Source organism: Protomyctophum parallelum, assembly GCF_964188405.1.
Source record: "Protomyctophum parallelum genome assembly, chromosome: 9".
In the NCBI taxonomy this organism is placed as follows: domain Eukaryota; kingdom Metazoa; phylum Chordata; class Actinopteri; order Myctophiformes; family Myctophidae; genus Protomyctophum; species Protomyctophum parallelum.
The window spans coordinates 39,941,672-39,955,000 of record NC_139706.1 but is presented as its reverse complement, the minus strand read 5'-3'; the positions used below and the strand labels follow the sequence as shown (position 1 = coordinate 39,955,000).

The following is a 13,329-nucleotide window of genomic DNA, read 5'->3' as shown; positions in this document are numbered from 1 at the left end:
TGGAAGAAATTAGTAACTAGTAAATCGTTACTAACTATTAGTAACTATTTCGTCTCCCCTGCTTGAGTGATTCTCATTATAAGTGTATGTGAGTGGTTACGTGTTTGGTTGTAGCTTGCTTTGACGCAGTTACCTTCCACTCTTGGGCCTTGGCTGAACTAACCTGGAATCCCAAGTTTGTTTTCTCAGAAATGATGCCTGGGGAACGTTGAAGAGAGGTTCACCCAGATGTGCGCATCAATAGTGTCATAAACTACTGCTGAAGCAAGTAACGCTACTCCAACAAAAGCTATTTATATGTTTGTTTATAGGCTATTGTGCAGAGCACATACCTCATGTTGCTGATAGATATAAATCTAAGGCTGGTGAAGCAAAGTTGTAGGAATGTTGTCTTTGGTAAAAAGAAAAAGGGACATAGTATCAAACATAAAACAAACAAACCCAAGTAGGCACTCTTCAGTGTTTAATGTGACTGAATTTGTATTCGCTATAAATGATCAATAACACATTGTAAACTTTCTCAACACTGAAAGGTCAGACATGTTGGTATAATTATACATATTAATATTGAATCAATATTCAAAAGGCAATACATTGTCATTATTAAGTCAATATTCTACAGATACATTTTTCAGTGTTTGTTGTTGCTGTTTGTGTTTAGATGCCAGTCTTCCATGTCATGCTGAAGGACTCGTGTACAGGGATAGACAGCAATGTAGCATTCACAATCAGCTCCTAGAGAGACAGAGAGGAGGACACAAAATAAATAATTTATTTATTATTTTATTTGATAATTATACATTGTATAGCTTGTATAGATCTGTTATTTTTTAGGCTTGCTAGCCCCTCCTATGTCCAGCTTTGAGGGTTTGTGTAAACACAGACATTGAAGACAAAAGTGAATTCCCATAGACAGTTTGAGGGTTTGTGTAAACACAAACATGTGTAAACACAAACATTGAAGACAAACGTGAAGACGCAAATTGATCGAATGAGATCGATGTATGATGACGTGTGATGATAAGAGCGCCCCTCACTTCATACAGGTGTGATCTTTGCTATATATCCTACAACAAAGTATATAGGGCTCATCATGGCCCTAACTGTGCAGATCAGCTTCTTCCCCGTTCAGAAAATGGTGAAGGAGAGGAATGGTAAAGGAGATGAATGGATCCTCTTGCAATGGCAAGTGGCTTATTCAATTCCACATGCTCTATCTCTCCCTCCTCACTTCTCCATCACTTCCTTCCCATCCTTATTTCAATGCACTTTTTTCACGTATTCCTCCTTCCTTCAGTCTGCTATTTAGTCTATTTTAATTCTCCATTTCGTCTGTCAGCTCTCTCTCTCTCTCTCTCTCTCTCTCTGTGTGTCACGCACGCACGCACGCACGCACGCACGCACGCACACACACACACACACACACACACACACACACACACACACACACACACACACACACACACACACACACACACACACACACACACACACACACACACACACACACACACACACACACACACACACGTCATTGTGACTTCCTTCCTCCACCCCTCCGTCTCCCCCACCCGTCCGCCTCCCCCCCACATCTCTCTGTCTGTCCTCTGGCTGAGAGGTATAAATCTATGTCTTCTGGCCATCCTCTCCAGTGATTATTTATGGAGTCGGTGCAGCTATCACTTTTCACGCCACTGATAAGTGCGGTGAGTACAGTACACAGCTGGGACAAGGGTGTTTCATCATTGTCCCGATGGGGAGAGAGGGAACAAATGTCATGGCTTTCAAACTACCTACCACCTACCTCCTCCTCCCCCTGAGCTCTCCTTCTAGCAAAGTGTTTCAATCCCTTTCAGTACCCTTCCCTCAACAAATACATTATGAAAATAAAATAACATCCCTTTCTTCCTGCTCAGGCTGTGAATATACATGTATGGAGCCCTGGTAGCATGTATAGTGTTTAGGATAATGTATGTTAATAAGTCTATGAGCTGCATGGGGAGCCCCTCTACTTCCCTCCCCAGTGAAGTGAACACCTTTTTTTGCTCGGCTCAAGGTAAACAGCCCCAACCAGCCCACTAAACATTTGGGAGGCTGACGTGCACAGAGCCTTGAATCAGTGAACATCCGTAACGCTACAGGCCCTGGCATCATCACGGGCCGTCTCCTCAGAGCATGCGAGAGCCTGCAGACCAGCTGGTGGGAGTGTTTGCTGATGTCGTCAAACACTCTTTCTCCTTTCTTCCCGCAGGCTTCAAGATGTCCACCATTGTGCCTGTCCCCAAACAGTCCAAGGTTACATGTCTGCATGCCGGGAAACCTGTTCACCATCACCTCCCTTAATGTTTTCAGATGTTGTGAGAGACTTGTTGTCTGCCATGCCACCCGAGGCAATGTGCATATATTCAAAACAATTATTTGTGTGTTCTACTCTTGGCAGGATACTGGACTTCCTGTCAGGCCAGTAGGTGAGACTGTGAGAATGGTCAGCGTCATATGAGATCCACAGACCCTCAACACGGGGATTCCCGGAACACACACGACTGCGTGGCTACACACAACGATATCTGATTTGTAAAGCCAGATATCACTGATATGTGGGTTGTAAGGCCAAATCGTAAGACATGGCCAAAGCATTAGCCCATTTGGCTGGGGGTCCCCAGCCAAATGGGATGAGGTCTGACGACAAAGGAGCTGATTGTTGACTACAGGAAGCAGAAGGGAGTGTTGCGGATGGCCCCTCCAGAACATAGTGTTAAGTGGCTCATCAAAGACACTTACCGCTCCAGCCGCAAGCAGTTCACGCTGCTACCATCAGGCAGGTAATAACACGGTATAAAATGCCTGACAAACACACTAAGGGACCGTTTCAACATCCAAGCCATCAGGCTGCTTTTCGTGATGTATTCTATTTGCAAAAGAAACTGTACTCTATCCTTATTATTTAAATTGTGGGTAGCTTGTAGAAAATAAATTAAATTCACTCACTTTTTTACACCTGTAAGTTTTGATGAGACAGATGAAGTGAAGTAAAGATAGTCACGTTCTGTCCATTAGATTCATTCTGCCCTCTTTTTCCCCCCGACTTAAACATCAAGGCTGAATGATGGAGAGGTTTTAGATGACCACCTTTTCACTTGCTGTCTCCGGTCTTCTAAGCCGTAACTCATATTCATTACAGAACAACAAGGTGACCGCTGCATGATGGCATGATGGTTAGACAGCAGTGAACTGAACCAAAGGCACAGCAAGGGGAAGTGGGTTGAACCTGGGTATTGTTGACATTTGATTGACATGGAAATATTCAATGAACTGGACGGGCGATAACAATACAGCTAGGGGTACGTGACTGTTGTGGAAATTGGGACAACAGTCTGTAATGCTCTTATCCACATCGAGGGGATCATATCTGCAGTGGAAAAAGTAAAGCTCAGTAGAGCTGAGCTCGAATGACTTTCCCATTGACTAGGAGTGGTAAAAGGGGCATTAGATTATGTATTTGTTAAAATAATTAACCTCCCACCACAAGGCTTTCCACGGAAATGTATGGTTTCTATCACTGGTCAATGCTCAGATCCAGTCTAGACCCCGCCTATACTGTATTTGGTAATTTGCTAATTTAATTTGCAAACCCCCCCCCCCCCCAAAATCAGCTCTAGAGCAGATCCACAAATTGCAAAGTGAATGGATCCACTATAGGACAATGCCATCATCAATCACAATGTTTCGATGTGCCCGTAGTGATGTCAAAAATGTCTAATAATACATGTAGCAACTATATGTACCCAGCCAAAATGTACCCCATCTGACCTGAGTAACAAGGTTGTGACTGTAGGTCGGCGTGTGCGGTGCGCCATCCTTGTCAGTCAGGACCACCTCCTTGATCTCCACAGTGCCTGCCCCCCACACCTTCACAATACCAAGGAGCAAGCGGTCTGCTTCAGCCAGGCCGTTGAACTCCACATGATTGGTCAAGTTGTTCTGGAAGAGAGGAAAGACGTTCATAAAGAGAATATGCAAGGATAATCAATGTATGAATTAAAAACAAACAACAAATACAAAATAAACAGTATGAAGGCGAACATGACATCCCGCACAAATTAGTGACTCATATAGTCATATAGAAAACAGGCTTGCAACACTACATGTCATCATTGGAAGGGTAATTAGTGCTCTTAAGAAGTAATGGACACTGGCGAAAATGTCAGCTGTCCACACGTCAAAAACCTTGAGTAGTGTGTCAAATTGAGTTCCCTTGCATTCTTTGATAGCATGGTGGGTCAAAAATGAAGCAATCTCCTGTTCTTTAACTGTTGCACCAAAAAGTTAAACCTGCCAGGTAAGTAAAGGTGATGGCCCAGACCCCCACCCCATAAAGACATAGGAAGAAATGTCCATCCCGATGGACGAGGGTCGCTTTACTGAACGGTGGTGATTGGCTGCACATCTGAGCAGGCTGCGATGCAAGGGCGATGCAAGGCGAAATTCGACAGAGTAGAAGTTGAGTAAAAAACCTTCTCTCGCCATAATCTGGAAAAATGATGGAAGACAGTGGAAAGAAAGCACTCTTTTTCTTTTTTTCTATGATGTAAAGAGAAGTTTGTGGCGGCGCGACCCATGTTGCTGCGGCCCGTGCACTCAGCACATCGCAATCTCGTTTTTTCTGCTGTTACAGTTGTAAAAAATGACAAATAAAGCAATCTTGAATCTTGAGCAGCCCGTGTTTTTCTAAGGTATTATCCATAGAGGCAGCGGCCTCCCTTGCCTCTATGGATAATACACCTCTGGCTGCTCCTGGAAATTGGCCCGAAGGGTGGTGCTTGTGTAAAAGCAATGTGGTCAAAACAATTGATAGGGCTCATCCTGCTTGCTCTGGATAAGGGGCAGGGCATCTGCTAAATTCCTAAATTGAAATGAATGTGTACTCAGAAAGTTTAATGGTAATCTGCTCAATATAGATTTAGATACATTATTTGTATTAAGTGGATATTCTGGTCTCATGATATGGTAGACAGCAAATTCCACTGCAATGTTTGGGATTAAGATTTACATTTTAGAAATGTAAATCTATTGAGATATGGTTTTTGGATCAAATAAGTTAACATATTTACTGATAGTGCTATCCTTAGAGCTATCAGTTCCAAAAAATATATACAATTATTTTTACTTTTAGAATCATAATTATTCAATTTCATTACATTGCTGTTTTTTGTGAGAGCAGGATATATTCAAAAGTGAAGATAAAGAAATGTGAGGAAGGACAAAATGAGGTTAGGTCAAAATCAAGACATTCATTATACTGACAATGTGTTTCAGTAGAGACATGAAGTACCCACTAGGCCACTACCCACTGCCAAGTAGATTAATTTAATTGAATTACAATTCATGTTTGACTGTCTTGTTCTCAATCATTCATTTTATAGTCAGGAAACTTGTCTTCATATACTGAATAGAGCTTAATAGTGCCTTCAGTCTACTTTTGCATTATACTTCAATGACATTTTAAATTGTACCTATTTAGGCCTTGTTCTATCGTAGTTGCATGCAGGTATCATGCAACAGAAAATACAAGCTTGTTGTGATATTTCTCTCAGGGAAATAGTCCCCATAATGTATATGTGTTAGATTATACTGTACTTGTGGGGACATTTGGCCCACACAAGTATAATAATACACACACACGCACACACACACACAAGACAAAAGACACACAGACAGACACATCCACTCAGCTCTCCAAAATGGCATAGACTCTGCTAGTCTGCAAGGCAGCATTGGCATCATTGGCCAAATTATCCTCATCTTCTCACATTTGCTTGTTCCAGACCTGTGCGTGCGCTCGCGGGCACACACACAGTCACACAGTCACACACACACACACACACACACACACACACACACACACACACACACACACACACACACACACACACACACACACACACACACACACACACACACACACACACACACACACACACACTCCTTTCTCTCTGACTCTCTCTTGCCGTCAGGCGGTGGGTCTGTTTTATCTCTGTGTGAAATTGCTTTGGAATGAGCCTGATGGTAGGCAGAGGACAGCCACAGATGTTTGGCTTTGGTTGCTGAATACATGTGTGTGCGCATTGAAGTGTGCTGTGTGTGTACATGCACGCGTGTGTGTGCGTGTGTGTGTGTATGCATGCGTATGTGCATGTAAGCGTGCGCTGTGTGTGTGTGTGTGTGTGTGTGAGAGACTTTCTGTCCCAAGGTGAGATCAAACGGTGTCTTGGTGAACACTGCTGGCTTCTGTCTGGAAGCAACCCATATTAGACTCACTTCCATCATCTTGCACATTGTACATAGGAGGGTGAAATTAATGCACATAATGCTCATATCTTACTTCGCCATGCATGCATTGATTCTGACAAACTTGATTCTTGATTCATCATGCCAATAGACCAATTATTTCTTTACAAACATTGGGACTGGGCACACGGGGGACTGTTTCATGTAATCAATTCCCAACAGATCTCCAAACCTGTTGTTTAGGGAAGCGCTGGTTTCAGTCCATTCAATCTCTCTTGTGTGTTGGCAAGTGAGATGTTTAAATGATGTTTAAATGAGTCATGTGACCATTTAAACCAATCAGGGGCCTAATAACTTTGGGGAAGGCCCATCTAAAGTTTAAATGGACAGGTATAAAAGGGAGACATTGAAGAGGAAGGATGGATGGGGAAGGATCAACATATGAAATGTCAAAACAGCTCTACTGTATATATGGAAGTGACCAACCAACCAAACGACTGACGGGAAATGCCTAATTGCGAACTGCAGTCGCAATAACTGCAATTGAAACAATGCCGGGCAAAAAATCGGATCAACACTTGAAGTGTTATATTATGTGAACTGTGACACACAATCATTTGTAAAATACTTCATATTTACTAGATGGCTGGAACCTGTTCAATTCAGGGTTGTGGTTTTAATATCCTTTTCAACAATTCCTCATTCATTCGTTTGATTTGAATGCATGAGGAGAGACTCAAGGTGCTGGCCTTTGAACTCACCGATGCTGCTGTGAAGGAGGTCAAGAGATATGCTCCATTCTCATATGTGTCTGAGGAAAAGAGAAGTGTTGGTTAGCAATATAGAGGGACGAGAAATAAAATGAGATATTGACGGAATAAGTAGGAGTGGGAGGTGATAATTAGAATAAGTAATGAGTGAGGAGAGACTGGGTGAGTGAAGGACTGCACAGTAAAATCCAGTATTGTTTAACTTGTTTGTTAGTTAGTTTGTTTGTTCTGACAATGAATCAAGATAGACTAAAAGAGAAATTGGTACATCGTAAGAACAAAACAAGAAAAAAACCACACACAAGCACTCATTAAACAAAAGCATTGGTAATAGAGCTCAGTGAAGTTCTTTGCTGGATCAGGGGGTGCATACTTTTGTTAGACATACTAACAGTCCGAAAGGCTTTAGTTCGACAACACCGCCGCTCCCGACATGCGCTGCCGGTTACAACTAACACGTGCTGCGGGTTAAAACTCACCCGTGGCTCCTGACATGAGCGGCAGGTTAAAACTAACCCTTGGCAGGTTAAAACTAAACTGTGGCTCCTGACATGCATTGCAGGTTAAAACTAACCCGTGACAGGTTCAAACTAAACCATGGCTTTCTGTGAGATTAGGTTTGGACATGGTTCAAATAGATTTTTAAGTTATAATGGGTTTGTACACAAAGGGGGCGGGGCAGCTAAAATGAATATCAAATATCTAATTACTGAAGCAAGTAACTTAAAAACCGCCTGGGAGTAGACGATAAAATGACCAAAAGTTTTTTTGAAAGTGAAATATCCCTTTTACAAATCATCAGGGATATCTTCAAAGCCCCGACAACCTCATCTTCAATCTCAAGTATTGCAGGACTGGACAACTTGGACTCACTCATCCTATATTCCTATTCCACTTTGATTCATACTTGAGCATATATTTGAACCTCTTTCCCACTACAATAATTCAAGAATTGCACTTAAAGCTTTTCCACAAAATCCACTCTTCATTTCAGAGATGAGATAAACCGCCAGATACTCTTGCTTTCACCATCACTTCCGTCAAGTCCAAATTAAGTCCAGCACATGCTCAGAATAGCATTCATTGGTGCCGTTTTCCACTGCCGGCCTCCCTGACCTTATAATACACATCCATGGCTGCAGGTCATTTCAAGCCACAGTTCCATCCATAAGTAACCATGAGTAAGAAAACAAAGAGCCCATGCACTCGCCTCCTCTGTTTGTCTATAATATAGACAAACAGAGGAGGCGAGTGCAGTGCATGGGCACTATATATTATATAGTCTGTCTATATCTCTGTCTGTCTGTACCATACATTTCTGCGTGTGTGTGTGTGGGTGTGTGGGTGGGTGTGCGAAAGACTGCACAGTACTGTAGCTCAATGTGTCTCAGTGATAAAATCAATGAGTACATTTATGTGCAGTCAATTCCAGATACTACCTCATGCCCATGTTAAGTTCAGAGCCAGGACAAGATGTTTATACAGTATATAGCCTACTGTATGCGTCTTATCTGACATAGCCCAACAAAAACCAATGAACTGAACACTATAGCTGTGGGGAACAAACTTTGACTTGGTATGACTGTATCATGCAAAAGTATAGTAAAAAATTTGAAAGTGGTTAAGTCTGTGTTTTATAAATATTATTATTTACCCAATTAACAAGCTCACAAGCTCACAATGCAATTTTGGAGATACAAGGTTTCCACCCGACGTTTGTCATTATTGCGACATGAGACATCTCAGCTACTGCAAACCTACAACTGAAATAGGATTATGTGAGCGCCCCAAATCATATTGTTGCATAAACCTCAATGGAAATCCATAAAATATCGGTCTATGTCTGTTGTAACATTATAATACAGAACATGGAGTTGAACTTTAATTGCGTGCATGTGTGCGTGCGTGTGTGCATGTGTGTTGCCTAATACATACCAATTCCCTCTCCGTCATCCCAGAAGACTGAACCCTGGGCAGTTGCAATGTCACTGAGGGCAACGATCAACCCTAAAGGATTCCTCCGACTAAGCGGCAGAGAGAGAAAGGGAGGGGAGGGAAGGGAAGGGAGTAGGGGAAGGTGACAGGGTTATAGCAGACTGCTGAAGGACGATACCCCATGAGTGAATGTGTGTGCATTGCAGTACAGTACATGGTGGAGGTATATTTATCCCTTTTCCTGAGGACAGACACCTTGACATTCTTTATGTATGAGATGTACCTGATCCCATAGTGTACTGTCACCTGGGGGGATGCAGGCACCTAACACACACACACCTAACACACACTGTGTGTGTGTGTGTGTGTGTGTGTGTGTGTGTGTGTGTGTGTGTGTGTGTGTGTGTGTGTGTGTGTGTGTGTGTGTGTGTGTGCGCGCGTGTGTGTGTGCGCGCGTGTGCGTGTTTTTTTTACCTGTATTGTGTGTTGGTCTCTGGTTTCTGCCAGGGCAGGATATATCCTCCTCTGACATGAAGGTTGATATGGTCCAGAGGTGTTGGCATGGTAACCCACCCGGGCTTACCCACAGCCTCGGCCTGAGAGCCATTACCACAGTACATAATGACACGATTACACACAGTGTTCAATATGACAATATTACACACAGTAAATGAGCTTTGTGTCAGATAACACTTTGTGTCAGATAACTATTGACAATTTAGTGAAGCCACTTGAAGTTAATAGAGCGGACCGCATGTATTTAATACAACACCGACATGTTTCGACTTGGAGCGGTCTTCATCAGGGCTAAGTAAATAAAGGCTGTTCTCTTCAGTCACAGTGACCTTGACATTTGACCAGCACATTCTGATGAGTTCATCATTGAATCTAAGTGGATGTTTGTGGAAAATGTGGAGAAAATATTGTTACGTTCCTAAGATATACAGTAAAGTTGCAACATCCGTCTGTCCAGCGGCTTCGAATGCTGTCATGCATTGAATGGTAGGTGTTGTGTGTGTACCACGGCTGTATACAAATATTGATCATTACTGTAACTTTGGTTGACTCACCGTGTGGTAGTCGTACCAGCGTGCATCAGGGAGATAGCCTTCCACCTGTGTGACTCCCTGTCCATTGCAACATCACAGAGAACAAAATGAGTGTAGAGTACATATATGGAGCCTTAGAGGAGTGCTTTTCAAAGTGGGAGACAGCAGGGAGGTCAATTCACAAGATTAGAGTTTCTTTTCTTTTTTTCCCCTATTTATTTTATTTTTTTAATTAAAAATTTCAAAAATATTGAATATAGCCCACAAGCTTACAATGTGACGTCCTGCAACACGCTGTGAGCTTGTAGATCAGCTATTTTAATTGTTCTGTCAGAGGCTATGGCAATATCTGGGATTCTTGGGATGGAATATTTTGGAACCCCTGCCATAGTACAGATGGACACATCACAACCAGTGTCTCTACACTGTGATGTCTAAAACTTGTGTCTTTGCGTGTGTGCATGCATGTATGTTTGTAGTGTGTAGATATGAGTGTATACCTGGTCCAGAGCAGGGGTGATGAGCAGAGCAGGTCCCCAGAGGAACTGTTTGTGGATGTCCCATGTAGTTCTGTCATTCACAAACCTGAGGCCAAGAAAACAAACTTACACACCACACATCTTCATTATATCCACTCATCCTCCATCCTGGAACTGATCATTGTTTCGACCCACAGCCATGTGCTCAGAATTTAAATGGGGTGTAATGGAAACATTTTAAGGGATGCTGCGGCCAAATAACCCTGACAGGCATGCATGTGCCCAACATCCTTAAATCCCGTATCGAAGATTGTATTACTCTGTGGGCAATGTGCCCATATTTATCAAGGTTTAAACATGTAAAGTGTTAATTTCTTCCTACAATCAACAATTTAGTGACTAAGGCATGTGGATTCCTGCCTATGCAGATGATAAATGTTATAAAACATGTGTGGCAAATACATTCTAACAACTTTGAAATGTCCTTTGAAATGTAATATGTTGATACTGTCGTTGAAACGTGCTGGAACAGTTAAGTACAGGCTCTGCATTAAGTGTTTTGAGCTGGGTATAGACCACAGGGCGATTTTCGCTGCATACTAATTACAAGAAAATATTGTAGGATCTTACCATACGAGTGAAATATTCCCCTAGATAATGAATAATTTGATTAAGTGATGTAAGGCTTGAGCCTTACATTAAGAATAAAAAAAGAGATAAAGTCGCTGTGCGCGCATAATTTCTCTAATCATAAGCCTGATGTGCAGTATAAATAGAACAAAGTCTAAAGATCATATTGTCTCTGTCGGATGGAAACCTCACATGTTCAAAAACTGTTACTTTTCAAGATTCAAATTCAAAAATAGCTAAAGCAGCACAAGCTCAAAACGTGTTTATTTGCGACACGTTTCGAGCTTGCAGATCAACTACTTTAGATGCTTTAGTGTGATGCTGTACTAAGATCAATTATAGGAAAACAAAAAAAACACACAAAAATACAGAACATTTTTACCATGGATAAGAGGTTAAGCCCCCCGACAGCAACGATATGTGTGCACTGTGGATGTAGGTGTGTGAGCGTTTCTGTGTGCGGTCACTCACTCATGCAGCAGCGGTCTGACGACAGTGCTCCCATGGACATGAGCCTCAAACATCAGTGTGTAGAGGTAAGGAAGGAGTGTGTAACGGATGTTCAGAACATCACGGGACGCCTCAGCAAAGGTTGAATTCCACGAAACAGGATCTTGCCTCTGTTACTCAAACAAACAACAAAAACAACAGTATGTCTATCAAAACAATGGAGGAAAACAAGCCCAAAACATTTTCCCATGTGGTTGTTATCCCCCCTCCGTATTATCCGTATTACATGCACTCGCACAAAAACATAATTCCCTACAAAAATGACACAATAGGCAGAACATTTCCCCTGATAATTTGTTCTGCCACAAGACAAGCTCAAGCTGTGTGAATGAGCACAACAATTATTGCCTATGTTAACCTCTGGGGACTGTTCTTTCCACAGAGCTCATGTGACCTTGAAAACCGGTGGCTTACTGCCTATACTCACTAGACCCTGACAGTGGTGGGTGTAAACAGAATGGTGAGCTGTAAATGTAACATAATAAACAGAACTAGAACTGCACTCTGTCGAGTGCATACTTGCTTGTTGCACACTAGTAGGCCATAAATGGCCAACTAGTGCGCAAGCAGAGCGCGCAAGTACTTTTGACCGCTGTAAACTGTCAAATCTCAGTATATCTGTGAAGGAACGTTTGAAATGTATAATTATTAGGTGTAACTATTTGCTACCTACCTACTTTATGCATATATGCATATTATGAAGATCAGGCACAATTTGCTATTTTATTTTACTGATTATGTACCGGTATATAGTATACGTATGACTAGCTCTAAATGATGACGTAAGACATACGTATACATATACATATACTATATAGAGTATGTAGTTGTAAGTTGATTAGCGGTATATTGTGGTTACTTTGCGCCAAAAACCGCGACAGCCACCCGCCATTTTATGCGTATGCCAATAAAACAGCAAATCTGTGCCTGGTTTGCTGGGACCAGATCACATAAATGACCATATGTCTTACGTCATCATTGAGAGCTAGTCATACATATACACACCACGTACTCTGGTCCCAGCAGATCAGGCACAATTTGCTATTTTATTTTACTGATTATGTATATAGGATACGTATGACTAGCTCTAAATGATGACGTAGGATGACGTGATCTGGTCCCAGCAAACCAGGCACAGATTTGCTGTTTTATTGGCATACGCATAAAATGGCGGGTGGCTGTCGCGATGAACGAAGACCGGGCGAAATTATTACTTGCGCGCTCTGCTTGCACAAGTAATAAACCATACACTCATTGCTTGACATTTCAACAATACATCTCATTATAACATCAACAGTCCTGCCCACCTCCGATAAGATAGCCCACACCTAATATGCATAATTCTGTAATCCATTTAACTTTCATTTTAGATCATCAGTAAATCAAATTAGAGCATCAATTTAATATTATAGTTTGGTTGTCATGATGGTATAACTAGGCTTCTAAAACGGCTTACCTGAGACCTCTTGTGGCTTATTGCATTACTATACAGCTTACATTCCAATTCAATCCACTTTATTGATAGAGCACGTTTAAAAACAACAGGCCTACTTGAGCACAAGTAGAGAATAGTAGTACAATACACCTGTGTTGCTACTGTACATAGACTGCATTAAGATCATACCAAGGTTATTATACTTTTCATTAGTTTTTATTTTGAAGGTTTTG

The 13,329-nt window shown here is 41.9% G+C and overlaps 1 protein-coding gene across 1 annotated transcript in view; it reads right to left on the bottom strand.

Moving 5' to 3' along the window:
- Positions 1-467: 467 nt before the first annotated feature.
- Positions 468-13,329, bottom strand: part of si (sucrase-isomaltase) — a 103,013-nt gene continuing 90,151 nt past the window's right edge. Inside the window, exons 41-48 of the mRNA XM_083773327.1 lie at positions 11,623-11,771; positions 10,543-10,627; positions 10,064-10,120; positions 9,468-9,589; positions 8,994-9,082; positions 7,050-7,099; positions 3,811-3,981; positions 468-735 (exon numbers count right to left, since the gene is read on the bottom strand). Coding sequence (XP_083629453.1) covers positions 658-735; positions 3,811-3,981; positions 7,050-7,099; positions 8,994-9,082; positions 9,468-9,589; positions 10,064-10,120; positions 10,543-10,627; positions 11,623-11,771 — 801 coding nt within the window. The 3' untranslated portion in view covers positions 468-657. The remainder of the gene's footprint in view (positions 736-3,810; positions 3,982-7,049; positions 7,100-8,993; positions 9,083-9,467; positions 9,590-10,063; positions 10,121-10,542; positions 10,628-11,622; positions 11,772-13,329) is intronic.